Source organism: Lutjanus erythropterus, chromosome 9 (genome assembly GCF_056507025.1).
Source record: "Lutjanus erythropterus isolate fLutEry1 chromosome 9, fLutEry1.hap2, whole genome shotgun sequence".
Taxonomy (NCBI): domain Eukaryota; kingdom Metazoa; phylum Chordata; class Actinopteri; order Lutjaniformes; family Lutjanidae; genus Lutjanus; species Lutjanus erythropterus.
In genome coordinates this window covers 13,375,736-13,389,664 of record NC_139325.1, presented here as the reverse complement: position 1 = coordinate 13,389,664, position 13,929 = coordinate 13,375,736, and the positions used below count along the sequence as shown (strand labels likewise).

The 13,929-nt window shown below is 37.6% G+C and overlaps 1 protein-coding gene across 1 annotated transcript; it reads left to right on the top strand.

Moving 5' to 3' along the window:
- Positions 1 to 543: 543 nt before the first annotated feature.
- LOC146321156 (neural cell adhesion molecule 1-like) lies at positions 544 to 7,596 on the top strand. Its single transcript, XM_084725831.1, has 7 exons — positions 544 to 775; positions 4,770 to 4,841; positions 4,979 to 5,173; positions 5,459 to 5,596; positions 5,885 to 6,028; positions 6,323 to 6,440; positions 7,432 to 7,596. Exons 1-7 carry the CDS (start codon positions 544 to 546, stop codon positions 7,589 to 7,591), a joined length of 1,059 nt encoding a protein of 352 aa, XP_084581957.1. The 3' UTR covers positions 7,592 to 7,596.
- The last annotated feature ends 6,333 nt before the right edge of the window (positions 7,597 to 13,929 follow it).

The window sequence follows — 13,929 nt, the reverse complement described above, 5'->3', positions numbered from 1 at the left end:
ATCCAGAAATGATGTGCTGATCTCAGAGGCATCCTCCAAACCCGCAGTTTTCACAGTGCTGACTACAAAACAGAGCACTCCAGACCACTTGTTTGCTGTAAGTCAAGCTCCAGACAAAAAATATTCACAGAGCCACACTAAAGTAGCCCCTCACACTGACAGTTGCAAAACCACTGACCCATCCAAAATTGCTGCCTTTCTCTGTGCTTCATATGAATCCCTCCACCCTAATCCTCCTCTGCCCAGCAGTATTGGTACAGCTTATGGGATACCTTCTACAGCACAGCCCTGGCAACCTTTGGTAAAAAGACGAGAAAATCCAGTGACTGGTTCAAAGCCAACTCAATGGAATTGGCACCGATCGTGGAAGAAAAACGTACTGCCCTTACCAACTACAAATGCACCCCAAACAACAAGACCATACATGCCCCTAGAACTTCAAGGAAGAAACACCAGCAAGCATCACAAAGTTGTGCCACCAGTTACTGGCTACAGCTTTGCAGTGATATCCAATCAGCTGCTGACACAGCCAACATTAAAGGCATGTATGGCAGCATCAAGAAGACACTTGGACCATCACCCCACACAATTGCTCAGCTGAAATCAGCAACGGGAGAAACCATTGTGGACCGGTCTAAACAACTTGACCGCTGTGTAGAACACTACACTGAGCTCTGTGCCAGTGACAATACTGTCTCTGATGCAGCACTTGGCCACACAGAGCGCCAGCCTGTAAAGAAAGAGCTTGATGCTGAACCAACAACCGAGGAGTTAGGCAAAGCAATCAACAGCCTAATAAAAGCACCAGGAAATCTGAAACCTGACATCTCTGATCAGATGGATCAGAGATAAACCAGGAAGTGAAAATGAAATAATAAAACTAGAAGGAGAATATTTTCCAGAGCACTTAATATGATTGATGGTTCTGCCCTTTTCTCTTTATACTGAAGAAATAATTTGAAGAGCCTGCTCACTGAACTTGTAAAACTAGATAAATAAATAATAAATAGTAACTTTATGTCAAACAAAACATGAAAATCCCTTAACACTGACCTTATTTAAGACAAATAATGAAAAACACGCCAAAAAAAAAAAAAAAAAAAAAAACTGACTTCAAGACAAGAGAACTGAAAGTGCTAATATGCTAACTCATTTCCAGGATTTAGGACTCATTCCTGTTTATTGCTGTACTGAGTTTGCAAATAATTTTCAGTGGGGATTTTTACCCGTTTCACATGAGAGTACGTGAAGGTTAGTTAAATCATTGTTTTTTTTTAAAAAAAAAGCATGGGTTAATGCACCAGCAAATGGGTTTGCTTCATTTTTCAAACTTATACAGGTCCATTATAACTCATACATACTCACAGTTTACAGAAACTAGAGCTTCTTTAGTCGTATATTTCCCTGTGAGAACCAGTTTACAAACTAATAAATGACTTCTCACGCTTTAGCTGCTAACAAGCTGCTTCACTGTGTTGCATAGACAGGTTCTTCTGTCTTGCTTTGGACCTCTATGACTGTCCATGCTGGTTCAGTACAAAAGCGTATTTAAAAGTTTAAAATCGAAGAATGTAGATATGTTAATCAAAGCACTGAATGTTGCGTTTTCAAAATTGTGTAGAAAAGAATGAAGCACATAATGACTTGAATATGTCCTCAAAACTTAGAGCCCCTGTGACCCTGAACTCTAGAGACCATCAGTATCTGTGTCACTACATAAAGATGTTTAAGTAGTTGGTTGTTGTTGAGTCGTCAGCCTGTTAAAACAAATGTTATATAGAGCAGCTGTCTGTGTGTGCCCACCCTTGTTAATGGCCCTCATTAACAGCCCTCGTTATGAGCACACTCCATTCTAATGAGCCATAATAACACCTACTGATAATCAACCTGATAGGTGGCCCCTTTGGACTCTCTACCCTTTGATTGGCTTGCTGGACGACGGCATTGAGACACTGATAGGCTATCAAGGAGGAGGTGGGAGGGGCAGGCTGGCTGCTGGCCAATAGAAGTGATAGGACCCAGAGGAGTGAAACTTGAGTGGCAGAGGGCACTAACACCACATAGATGAAACGGCGGTGACGTAAGTGAGTTTGCGTGTTTCAGTTGAAGGTGGTCATTTGGTTGACCCCTTAAATGAAGGCATGTTAAAGCATCAAGAATCACACTTGAATTGATGGAAAGAGTTTTTTTGATAAGCTCAAGTGTGTGATTTTTGTGGACATTTTGACACGTCACAGAGGGAAAAGCATTATAAAAGAAATATGGGCTGAATTCCATTTAGCTGTTTTAGTTTCAGGGTCAGCTCAGTATTGTCATGCTGGCTCACTGTAATGACTTACTGGGGCACTTGAATAGAATAGAGCCATCACTGATAATGTTGTTATTAGTAATACCTGTGCTTCTCTTATTATGACAAGTCATAATGTCTGCTGCTTAAAAGGCCTTTTGTGTTTTCAGAGATTTAAAGTTTTGTGGCTCCTGGATCAGAGATGTTCACCATCAAAGCCCTCAGCTGTTGTCAGATCCTGGGTTTGTTGAGCGTTGAGAGATGACTGATTAGACAAAGCTACTTTGTGTGTGTGTGTGTGTGTGTGTGTGTGTGTGTGTGTGTTTGTGCGCGCACTTGTGTGTTTGTGCGCACTTGTGTGTTTGTGAGTGTTTCCAGTGAAGTTGTAATCATGATCAGTGATGCTTTCCTGAAGTGAATCAGTATTGCACAACTGGCACAAAATTCACACTTATTCTGTTTTCATTCTGTTTTCTGTTTTCAAGTCTCTTGGTTGCCATCAGAAATCAGTAGCTCTTTCTCCTTGTGTCATTTTGTTAACTACATTTGACGCATGGTTTTGTTCTATTCAAGTGTCCAAGTGAGCTGTGATGGAGTGACTGTGAGTCAGCATGAGCAATACTGGGATGCTGAAACTGAAGCAGATAAATGGAATTCAGCCATCATTCATTTAATCTGCCACGAGAAGCTTATAATGGTAAAATGTTATATGTCTTTTCAGGCCAATTCATATGCTCTATTTTAGAAGCCGTCCAAAACTTTTTGTTGCTATACAAATCATTTATATTTTTAAATCACTTTTAAATCACTTTTTTAGGACTTATTGAAATGTTTTCTTATATTTTCTTTCTTTTTATTGTTAACTATTGAGCTACACTGCACTTTAATCTTGATTTTCCATTGATTTGTACTGTTTTACATATTTCAAGTTTCTTGTTTCAGTGCACAAATGACAAATTACATGTACAGCGATACTGATATTGAGCCATATAGCTGTGATAGGCCTAAAATATTGGGCCAGAAATATTGGTTCTAGTACATTTCTGTACACCACTTACTTAAATCAAAGTTTTACATTAATAAAATTCTTTAAAGTGTATTTGTTTTGACTTTGACTTGACTACTAATACAAAACCTTCTGTCTGAAAAAGATTAAATGTAGCCCAAGTATATCTGGCATTCAAAGGTTGCAGAGAGGGTGTCACTGAGGTTTGTTGACGTCTGCATCCTCAAGGAAGTTCCTTTTTCGGCACAGATAAATTGTGGCTAACAATGTGGTGAATTTGGCATGCAGTGTGTCCGTGTTCTTGAGAAGAATGTCACCATTTTTAAATGAGAGAGGAAAAATGATGGAATGATAAAACTATCTTTGCACATCTCTTCTCTTTCCCCTGGGGGGGCTGCCTCCCCTGCTTTCATCCAGCTGCCTGGAGGGAGAATGAGGGAACGAACAGGAGGACGGACAGCAAAGAAAAACAGAGTAGATGCTGAAAAAAAGACAGAAAATACTGAGAAAAAAATATAATAATACATACAGAGATAAAGGTATGGCATGTGTGTATGGACAAAAGTGAGTCACAGGACAGGAATGAGAGAGGGACAGACGTCATTCAGTCTTCATGAACGACCAATAGTAACTCTGTTGGGGTAAAAGGAGGGATGAAAGAGTAGTCCATCTCTCTTGTCCTCCCTCCCCACCCCTTTCTTGTTTCCTGACATGGTCTTGACTGTGGCCCTATATAACCTCTGACACAGACCCGCTCCTGTCACAGTTATGTTGGGACATGAAACAACAGGTCTCTGCATATTAATGTGAGAGTTTGTTTTTTTTAAAGAGATGTTAAAATTTCTCCCTGCAGGTAGAAAAGCTGATAAATTTAGCTGTAAAAGCTCAACATGGTCTACATTTTTCTTGGTTATAGAATATGATAAATCAGCATAATACACTAACTAAATGATTAGAAATTTGAATTTAAAGTTAACATTTTTGTTTGTGTGTTTATTTCAAATGATTATGATGTGCAGGTATTTTAAACCACATCTGACTTTTTTGCAGCATGCACGAGTTTTCTGTCATAATGTAATCAGATAACTCATGCCTGGATACTCGTGATATGTCAGTCCATTTTCTGTTTAAAAATGACAACACTCACTGCTCCGTGGCTCTAAATGTTTATTTCTATTATGATGTGGATGTTAAATCAATCTGTTTCATCCATCAGCTTTCCCCACAGAGCATCAGTCAGAAACATATTAGTGCACTAGAAAGTTATTACTTCTACTGTCATTTTCAGGGTTGAAAGGTGTTGTGCATGTGGTTGAAAACATTACACACCAATGTTGTAGACCACTAAATCTAACAAACATTTAAGTGGTTGACCAAATGTGCATTACTAGATTAGTTTTCACTGCATGGTTTTTTGTAATAAAATGAAAGGCAGAAACAGGTGTCAAAGAAAAAGCTTCTCTTCTCTTCTTCTAGATGCAAAGATGGAGATCATCACCAGCAAACAAGATGTTCAGGTGGGACAAGAGATCTTACTGTTGTGTAAAGGTGAGTCATTTCAGTTTCATGTGATGATGAATTAAACTTCTTCATGTAAATGAAATGTTTCAGGAAAAAAATGCTCAACGTTTATTTTCCCTCCATTTGTTCCTCCTCCTTCCCTTCTCTTCTCCTGCTCCTCTCAGCTGGGGGAGAGGGAGACATAACGTGGCAAAAGGATGGTGAAGACATTGATGAAGAGAAGGTTTTCCCGAATGATGAAACCTCCTCCAAACTGGTCATTAAGTATTCTACTATGCATGATGCGGGCAAATATACCTGTCTCTGTGAATTTGACAGCGGCCACAGTGATAGCACTTCCATACAGGTGTTTGTTTATGGTACGTAACTGCTGGATGCGCGCACACACACACACACACACACACACACACACACACACACACACACACACACACACACACACACACACACACACACACACTTGTATGGTCAGCTGTTGCTGAGCCTGTCCAGTGCAACAGATCTTTTATTTAGCTAGAAATCTTTAAATTGGTTCATTGAGGTCTTGTCCCTGAACTAAACATAATTTATTTTGTTGACGAAATCACTCACTCACTTGCTGTGTTTCATGCAAAATAAGCACCTTTTTCTTTTTTTTTTGTCAGAGGGTCCATCATTTGGTCACACCACCACCTACTATGAGTTTCTGGAGGGCACTGAGGGTGAGGTGCCATGCCTGGTGACTGGCAAGCCAGCAGTGGATGTTCGCTGGCTCAGAAACAAGCAAGAAATCCCCTCCTTTGGTAGGACCAACCCCTTATCTTTAGATTTAATTCGTCAATATTTCCATCAGGTCATCTTCACAGTAATACAGTTTGTATTTGACTGAGAACTTGCTTTTTACCCACAATGAAATATTATTTTGACATCCTGCAGAAATATATTTCAGATTTGTCTCTGTATGTTGTTGCTTTACAAGTATACTGGATGCAGACAGATAACTGTTATTTATTTTTTATTTGTTTGTCTTTGCCTTTACATCTGTTCATCACTCACTTGCCATCTGTTTGTGTGTCTTCCTCTCACCTCAGCGGGAATGCGTGTGCGTCAGCAGTCTAATAACACACTCTATTTTGAAAAAGTGAAAAGAGAGGATGCTGGGACATATACATGTCAGGCTCAGATCAGAGGAAGGACCATCACTTCAGAACTCAACTTCTCTGTTGTCATCATTGGTCAGTTTCTTTTACACATCAGTATCAAATATTGAATCACATAGTGGCCAGGGGTTTGAAAGATGATTTATGACACAAAGATCCTTTCTTACCTTCTCTTGCAAAACCTGATGTGTTACATACAGTAACACTGAATGTAATGTTCAATTCTTCTTCTTCACTTGTTATTAAACTCATTTTATAGTTACATTATATAAATTTTATTTGGCATAATATATATATATATATATATATATATATATATATATACATATAAATATAAGTGTAAATTCAGTATAATTTTCCCTCCTGCAGCTCCTCCTACTGTGCATCTGAAAGAAGTGGAGAAAAAAGTGTTGGCTGTACCAGAAACTAATGTTTCCTTGTTGTGTTTGGTGGAGGGTCTGCCAAAACCCAACATCACCTGGACCATGTAAGTCCTGACTTTTAGAGAGCTGGTTACATCTTTTCAGTATCTCCATAAATTGTGTTCACTAAAGCACACTAAATCAACTAAACTCAATTTAAAAGGTTGCTGTAAACAGCTTTCACACAAGACTTTTAATGTGAACAGTAAATCATTTTCAGATGGTTCAACCTAGAAATGTAAGATCCCTGAACATAAAATTAATAATTAGTTTAAAGTAATGCTTGAGTTTTGTTAAAAAAAAAAAGATAAAAAGAAACTGAGTTAAGTTTACTGAACTTGACAAAACTTAGTTCAAACTATGAAAAGGAAGAGTCTTGGGAAAGTTTTAACTCTCACACAGTGCATGCTGGGAAGTCTGCTAATATGCTGCACCTGCACCCTAAAACAAACGTTGCTTCAACTACTTTTTCCTAAATTGTATGTATAAATAAATCAGAAGTTGGTAAAAACACTGGAACTTGCTGCAGTTTCACAGAAGTGATTTGTTGTTAATTGAACTAATTGAGTTTTATTACCTTTATACATTTTGTAAAATGAACTCAAAAATCTAAACTTGTTGACATTTTGACAGTCCTTAACATTTATTTAGCATTATGCATCAGCATGTTGATGATGGTCAATTATAATTTAGCTGATCTAAACCTGTTTCTCTCTAATTCTTTTACATCACAACAAAAGTCTAATGATGTACAGTAAAAGTTATCTTTTAGTTTGCACCACAGTTCATTGCTATTTTTCATTTCAGAACAATCTATCATCAGAAACAAAACTGTCATTTTGTGCCGCTGACTCTAAGGATTGCTAATGTAGTATAAAATCTTTTCTGTGTGCTGGTTGGTGTATGGAGAAGAATTTCCTCATCAGCTTTGTTAATGTTCTGTGGTATCGTCTGCAAATATCTGAATGCCATAATGCTGTCTTTTAAATACATATAAATGACAAATTGCCACAGCATTACCCAGTGTGTATTTTGCTCTGCCTTTCTTCCTCCCAGGCCAACAATGTTTGACCCTTCACACCATCATTTTAACTCGGACCGCAGCCAGCTGACTATAAGGTCTGTTGTCAGGGCCGACCATGGAGAGTACATCTGCACCGCCACCAACAAGATAAATGAGAGCAGCGATACCATCCTGCTTCATGTTCTCGGTTAGTTCAGTTAGCTTGAGAGCAGGTCCTGCTCGCAGTGATCCAATCCCTTTTGTCTTAACTCTTGTTTTCTTTAATCAATCTATCTATCTATCTATCTATCTATCTATCTATCTATCTATCTATCTATCTATCTACGATACTAAGAAACTATTTTTTTTCTCTCACTTCCATTCATTGAGTTTCCCACCCTTTGGAGACCTTACTGGTGTAGCCTCTATGGTTGCCATGCTTTTCCATGGCAATGTCCCCCAACATTTCATTTGCATATGAACAGACCCCCTTTCATTAGGTGTCTTTAAAAACCCACTGACATAAAAACTATAATAAAATAAATAAAAATAACTTCTGAATATATTTTACTTTCTTCAATGCAATAATTGTAAAAAAAAATGCATTATAAATTCTGTTATATAATAATACAAACAATATTTGATTCATTCAGCAAATGCTTTAAGTTTCTTTTCTGTACTGTGGAAGTTGTTTATGACAGAATAAAATAAAATCAAAGCATGAAGTAATTCTGAGGGGTCCTTTTTTTAAATTCTAAACATATTATATTTTTTTGTACTAACATGGAGCTCACTCAAGACCAGAAGTGATATTATGATGACATCTACTGGACAAACCAACATTCTGCACATCCAGACTGCTGTGCAGTCTTCCTGTTCATGTTAGCTGTTACAATAAATCAGGTTACTGTAAATAAGTGTTGAAATGCTGTGGATGGTTAGTTTAAAGGCTGTCCCTTGTCCTAAGACTCTTTGACGCCACTGCTTCTGTTGACTGTCAACATGGTTTGGAAATGACTATAAGCAACATGTAGGAGGGTTTAGGCTGTTTTTCTGGGAGACTTCTGTTTATTGTCAGCGTGGAACTCTTATGTTTGTGGTGCTGTGGAAACGCTGTATTGTATTCATGAAAAATTATGGAAAGTGTTCTGATTGGCAAAGACAGCAAGTTGTTGAAAACAGTAGGAGCAACCTATCATTATATTTAGTCTGACCTCGCACTGGGTCTCACCATTACGGCAAGGCTCAATTGTGGCAAGACAATACAAGACAAGATAGAACTTTATTAATCTGTAAGTAAATTCTTGTGCCACATTGCTCTAAAATTACAGTAAGAAGATAATGAATGTAAAGTGGCACATAAACAATACTTTACATGAAAATAATGAAAAGTAATACTGCACATATTGAAAAATATTGCTCATGATATTGAAAATGTAATACTGAACATGATATTGGGATTATTGATCTCAGTTTCAGTTTTTCTTCCTGCAGAAGGGGGAGGAGTTATACAGTTTGATGGCAGGAATGATCAGTGTCCTACTTGCTGAGGCCAACAGGCCAAAGTAAGCTGTGCTGCAGGTCCGGTTGCTTTGTCACACTTTTAAATGTCACTTGATGGCAGAGTTCTCTGGGCCGTCAACATAGACTAGGCTAATATCACACTTCAGTCTTCAGGGAGCCCAACTTTGCCTTAGGGCTGCAGCATGTGGTCAAGATCTCGGCGTGCAGACAGAAACACAAGCGAGGATGAGAGGTTGAATCTGACATGCACACACAGACACAGTTAGAGCCCTTTCATTCACTTGAATAATATGCATAACATACCCGGAGACAGAAACACAAGAGGAAGAGAGGCAGCAGTGTTTGCTGCATGTGGCTTAAGTAAGTAACTTGAGTGAGGCACACTCAAACACACCTGCCTTCAGTCAGCACCTGAATCACAGCCAGTGGCTCACTGCAAAAGTGAAGTCCCTCCACCACACACACAGACACAATACCACTGTACACAGAAAACCACTCCCAATCAGTGCCAATAGGATGAAGGTGAGATAGTGTGGAGGTGACGATACAGGTCTTCCCATGCTTCACCCTGCTTCCCCAGCACACTACAGCATAGAACATGATTCCAGCTACTACAAAATATAAAACATCTGCAACATGGTTCTGCAGATGTTGAAAGATCTGAGTCTACACTAAACAGCTCTGTGCACGGTGTGGGAGCTGAAAGGGTCGTAGATGCAAGAATGGTACAGATAATTGTGGAAAGGCAATAGGATGAGAACAGTTAACTGTAGATGTTGTATCAGCTATGGCCTTTTCAGCTTTTTTTGCTGTCAAATCCAACTTAGCAACCATTGTAGAAATTGTAGTGTTTTTGCGAATCTCTATTTTCATGGTAACAGACACCTCCATGCTTACAATATTACTACATCATTACTTATCTGTATTTTGATAGCATGGGAGCGAATGTATTTCTCTGCCTTCTCTCTCACTCTCTTCATACATGTGTCTGTGGGGTCTGTACTTTAAAATTGGCATAATGTAAAGGCTTGTTGTAGTGTACCAAGTCAGATAAAACCTATTATTTTTCTTACTTGACTTGTCTCTTTATTTCCTCTTTATTTTTACAGGATAGAAATGGAAAATAATTTTATAATTGCACTGTGTGATGTAGCCTCCAATCAGCGTTCTAGTGTACGTGTTAACACTTGAATTTTGGGATTAATCACAATACTGTTGCTATTGTTTATGGATTCATATTTATTGTTTATTATAAATCATATTTTAAAATTTTAAAATTTATTATTATAAATCATATTTTTAAAAAGTCAATTTGGGGAAATTTTGAGCAATTGTTGGGCTGGAAATTTGGCAGCACCAATTTCTGTAAAATTACAATACAATCACTGGTACCGTGACATGGTACAGTAGGATAAAACAGAAGAGTGATTCAAGCTGAGGGTCATTTTCGGTAATACACGATCCATGCATTTTCCTCTTTGTGCAACAGGGGGCGAACTTGCCTTTATAATAGCAGCATAAAGTAGTGTCCAGTGAATTCTCAAAACTATGAAGGTGTCAAGGTAATCAAAGTACTCTTACAGCAACAAAAAAATAAAATAAAATAAAATAAAATAAAATAAAATAAAATAAAATAAAACTTTTAATTTTTAATCTAAATTTTGATGAGGTGGAATAAAAGATCTAACACTTTTTCTGAGCACACAAAAGGTTTATTATTCTCAGATTTTGTTCACAAAGTTGTTAAAAGCTGTTTGTTATCTGCAGCCCTTTGTGAAACAGCCATGGGTCAGTGCCTTATAAATGTTTTATTTAAAATCAAACTGCACATTTCAGAGCAGCCTTTTGTTGTGGCCAGTCTGAGACACACCTATGAAATAATCCTGCTGTTTAATCAGCATCTCTATATTCCACACCTGTCAGGTGGATGGATTAATTTGGCAAAGGAGAAGTGCTCAATAACACAGATTTTGACAGATCTGTGGACAAAATTTGAGAGAAGTAAACTTTTAGCCTGCATAGAAGAAGTCTGAGATCTTTTACTGTAGCCCAAGAAAAATAGGAACAGAAACCTCATGTTTCTTTTTTAGTTGAGTGTATTACTTGTCACATATCTCTCATACATGAATTTGAACAGTAAACTGTTTATCAGTTTTCATGTGAGGCAGATGTTCACAAAATGATATATCCTCATCTTTACATAATATGTTCTCATATTTACAGTTCTGGAAAAATTAAGAGACCACAACAAATCATCAGCTTCTCTGCATTTAGTATGTGTTTGAGTAAAATAAGCATTTTTGTTTTATTCTATGACAACACTTCTCTGAGACACACAATTCAAAAATTCAATTCTGAAATGGAATGGCTCCCATATATGTAGATTTGTGAAAAATGTAGTGGTCTTTTGTTTATTTATGTCTCTTCATAAATTGTTGTATAGACAGTGTTTGCTTTCTTTGTGCAAAATTAGTTATTAGATATGTTAGGGAATCTAAAGAAAAGTACAATCTTTTTATTTATTTATTTATTTTTCACTTTTTAAAATTCAAATTCAGGTATTTTGAATCCACCCTGCATGTTACATCTCACATTATGGCAGCAACCTTGACCTCTACATTTAAGTACAGTTCAAACCATAATAATAAAAAATAGACATTTTCTGGCCTGTAGTACTATTTATTCATCTGTGTTGTTTTGGTGTGAGTTTCAGAGTTTTGGAGATAGAGGTGTCTGTCTTCTCCAATATAATAGGACTAAATGGCACTAGTCCTGTGTTGCTCAGTGTACCAGAAATACATTTGAAACATTAAACACTAGAGTCTCTTTCCAGAAATTATAACCTGGTCAGTCACATTAATAATCCACAGCCCTTGTTGTCAGCAGTTTTGTGTAGGAACTATTTCTGTCTGCAGTAGAATCTACCAGAACTACTTTCTTTTTAATAAACTGCTCACAACACAACAAGGCCTCTGGTTTTTTTCTTGAGTAACCGGTTGTGATTTTAGAAAAGAGACACTGGTTTTAAATTTTTAATTTTTTTCCCTTTTTCTTCCTTGTTTGTTTGTTTGTTGTTGTTAATTATGGTGCTTTGTTCACCACAGGATGAGAGCCATTTACTCCCATCATATTGGTATTGATTAAAAATCTAGATGGATAAACAGCACTACAGGTCAGGGGGTAAATGTATTTAAATGTATTTAAATGTATTTGTGGGGGAAACTGTCCCTTTTTGTTCCATTTCCATTTAGGTCAAACAGAGTCAGGGTGCATGTTGGCTTGCTGGAAAGGCTCTGTTATCCTAAATGGAATGGGACCTGAAGTATTTATGGAACCATTCTCCCAAATGTGTTTGCAGGCAGTGTACTGCATGTTCTTTTTATTCATCGGCTATGAGGAAACCCTTACATTTCTAGTGTATTCTGTAGCTTTGTTTTCCATTCATGAAGTCAACTTTTCTTTGTTATTTTTCATGATTTCTTTCCTCTGCATAGCATAGATTATGCCCTGGAAAAGGAAAGCACCTGTGTAGCAGAACAAAGTATTTATTGATATTGAAACTTCCTTGTATAAACCGTCATCTGAAACAAGCCATCAGCCAAATGACAAATCTTTCATATACACCTCCTACTACCACTCCTTAACAGGAAATTTAGGTCTGAGCAGAGGTGTGTGGGGGCGTGTGCAGATGTGAACATATGAGAATTCAGGCTCATACACAACACTGGAAAAACAAACCATTTGTCATTATAAATCAAACTTTTAAAATAATTTCCACATGTTGCAGTCATGTCAGGGTTTTAATAGCCGGAGCATTATGCCTAATTTTCACGTTTACATTACTCCATGCACATATGATTATATCTTGCATCTCATTTTTCTTCACATTCTCAACCCACTGAGAGTGATTTAAGACAAGCCTAATGCCGTGAGCCTGAACAGTTCAACACACTGAGCCCATGGTACCATTAAAAGCACCTCCTGACCCCCTCAGGCAGAGAGCTGGCCCTCTCTGATAATATTTTCATAGGCTGTGAATTATAAGTGTTTAAAGGGGCACTAATCGCAGAGTTACACTCATGCCAAGAGCTGCTTAGCATCAGTAAACCACAACGTCTGGATAGAGAGCCTAGAGGGCCAGGTTTTAGCCAAAGTTAAAACATTCATTATAACAATTATTTTTTATAGCGTATCTGCCTTTTAACAAAGTGTACAGTGGAAAAATAAAATAAAAGAGGTGAAGGACAGGGGATGAAATACGGCAAAGCCATCCTTAGTCAGATTTAAACCCTTGTCACCACTTACACATAGTGTATGCCTGCGGGACTGCAGGGTTTCCAGAGTTTTAAAAACTTTTTGGCAAAGCTGAAAAATGGTGAAAGGCAACGGTAGCCAAATGCTTGAAGGTAAAGGTCTTGGCTTGAATCCTCGGTTGGCTGAGTAAATCGGCTGGGGAAAGTTAATAATTATCTCCTCTGAACAGCTAACATCAAGATTCTCTTGAAGACAGGGTTTTACCTCCAGTGTATGGAAGATTTTAAATACCTAAATAAAAAACTGACCATATAAATACAGTGATATGCAACATACATTTGCATTTGTTTTTTATGTGTGCCTTCACTGTGTCATCATGAATATTATTAAACTTTTAGTCTTTGAAGGTCCAGTATGTAAAGTTTAGTGTGATCTGCTGGCAGAATATGGCAGAGATGGAAAATATTAACATGTTTTCATTTGTGTGTAATCACTTGAAAATAAGAATTGTTGTGTTTTTGTTACCTAAGAATGAATCTTTTTTTAACAGATAGCGCAGGTCTTCTTGCATGGAGTCTGCCTTGGTGCACCAAACCAAGAACTGACAAACCAGACATTGACTCTGTAGAAGGCCTCTCATGTTTATCCCCAATTCTATGGCCACCACAGGGTCTAATACACACTTGGAAGAGGAAGGTGGGGTGAGGTGTTTGAAATCTTTAAGATCACTGCTAGATGCCACTAAAATCTAATAAGTTGGGTGTACTCAAATA

Excerpts from the sequence above, each read along its gene's own strand:
- LOC146321156 (XM_084725831.1), top strand. The coding sequence starts at position 544 with ATGTATGGCAGCATCAAGAAGACACTTGGACCATCACCCCACACAATT. Across the intron at positions 6,029-6,322 it reads CTTCTCTGTTGTCATCATTG|CTCCTCCTACTGTGCATCTG; the intron begins GTCAGTTTCTTT and ends TCCCTCCTGCAG. Across the intron at positions 6,441-7,431 it reads CCCAACATCACCTGGACCAT|GCCAACAATGTTTGACCCTT; the intron begins GTAAGTCCTGAC and ends TCTTCCTCCCAG.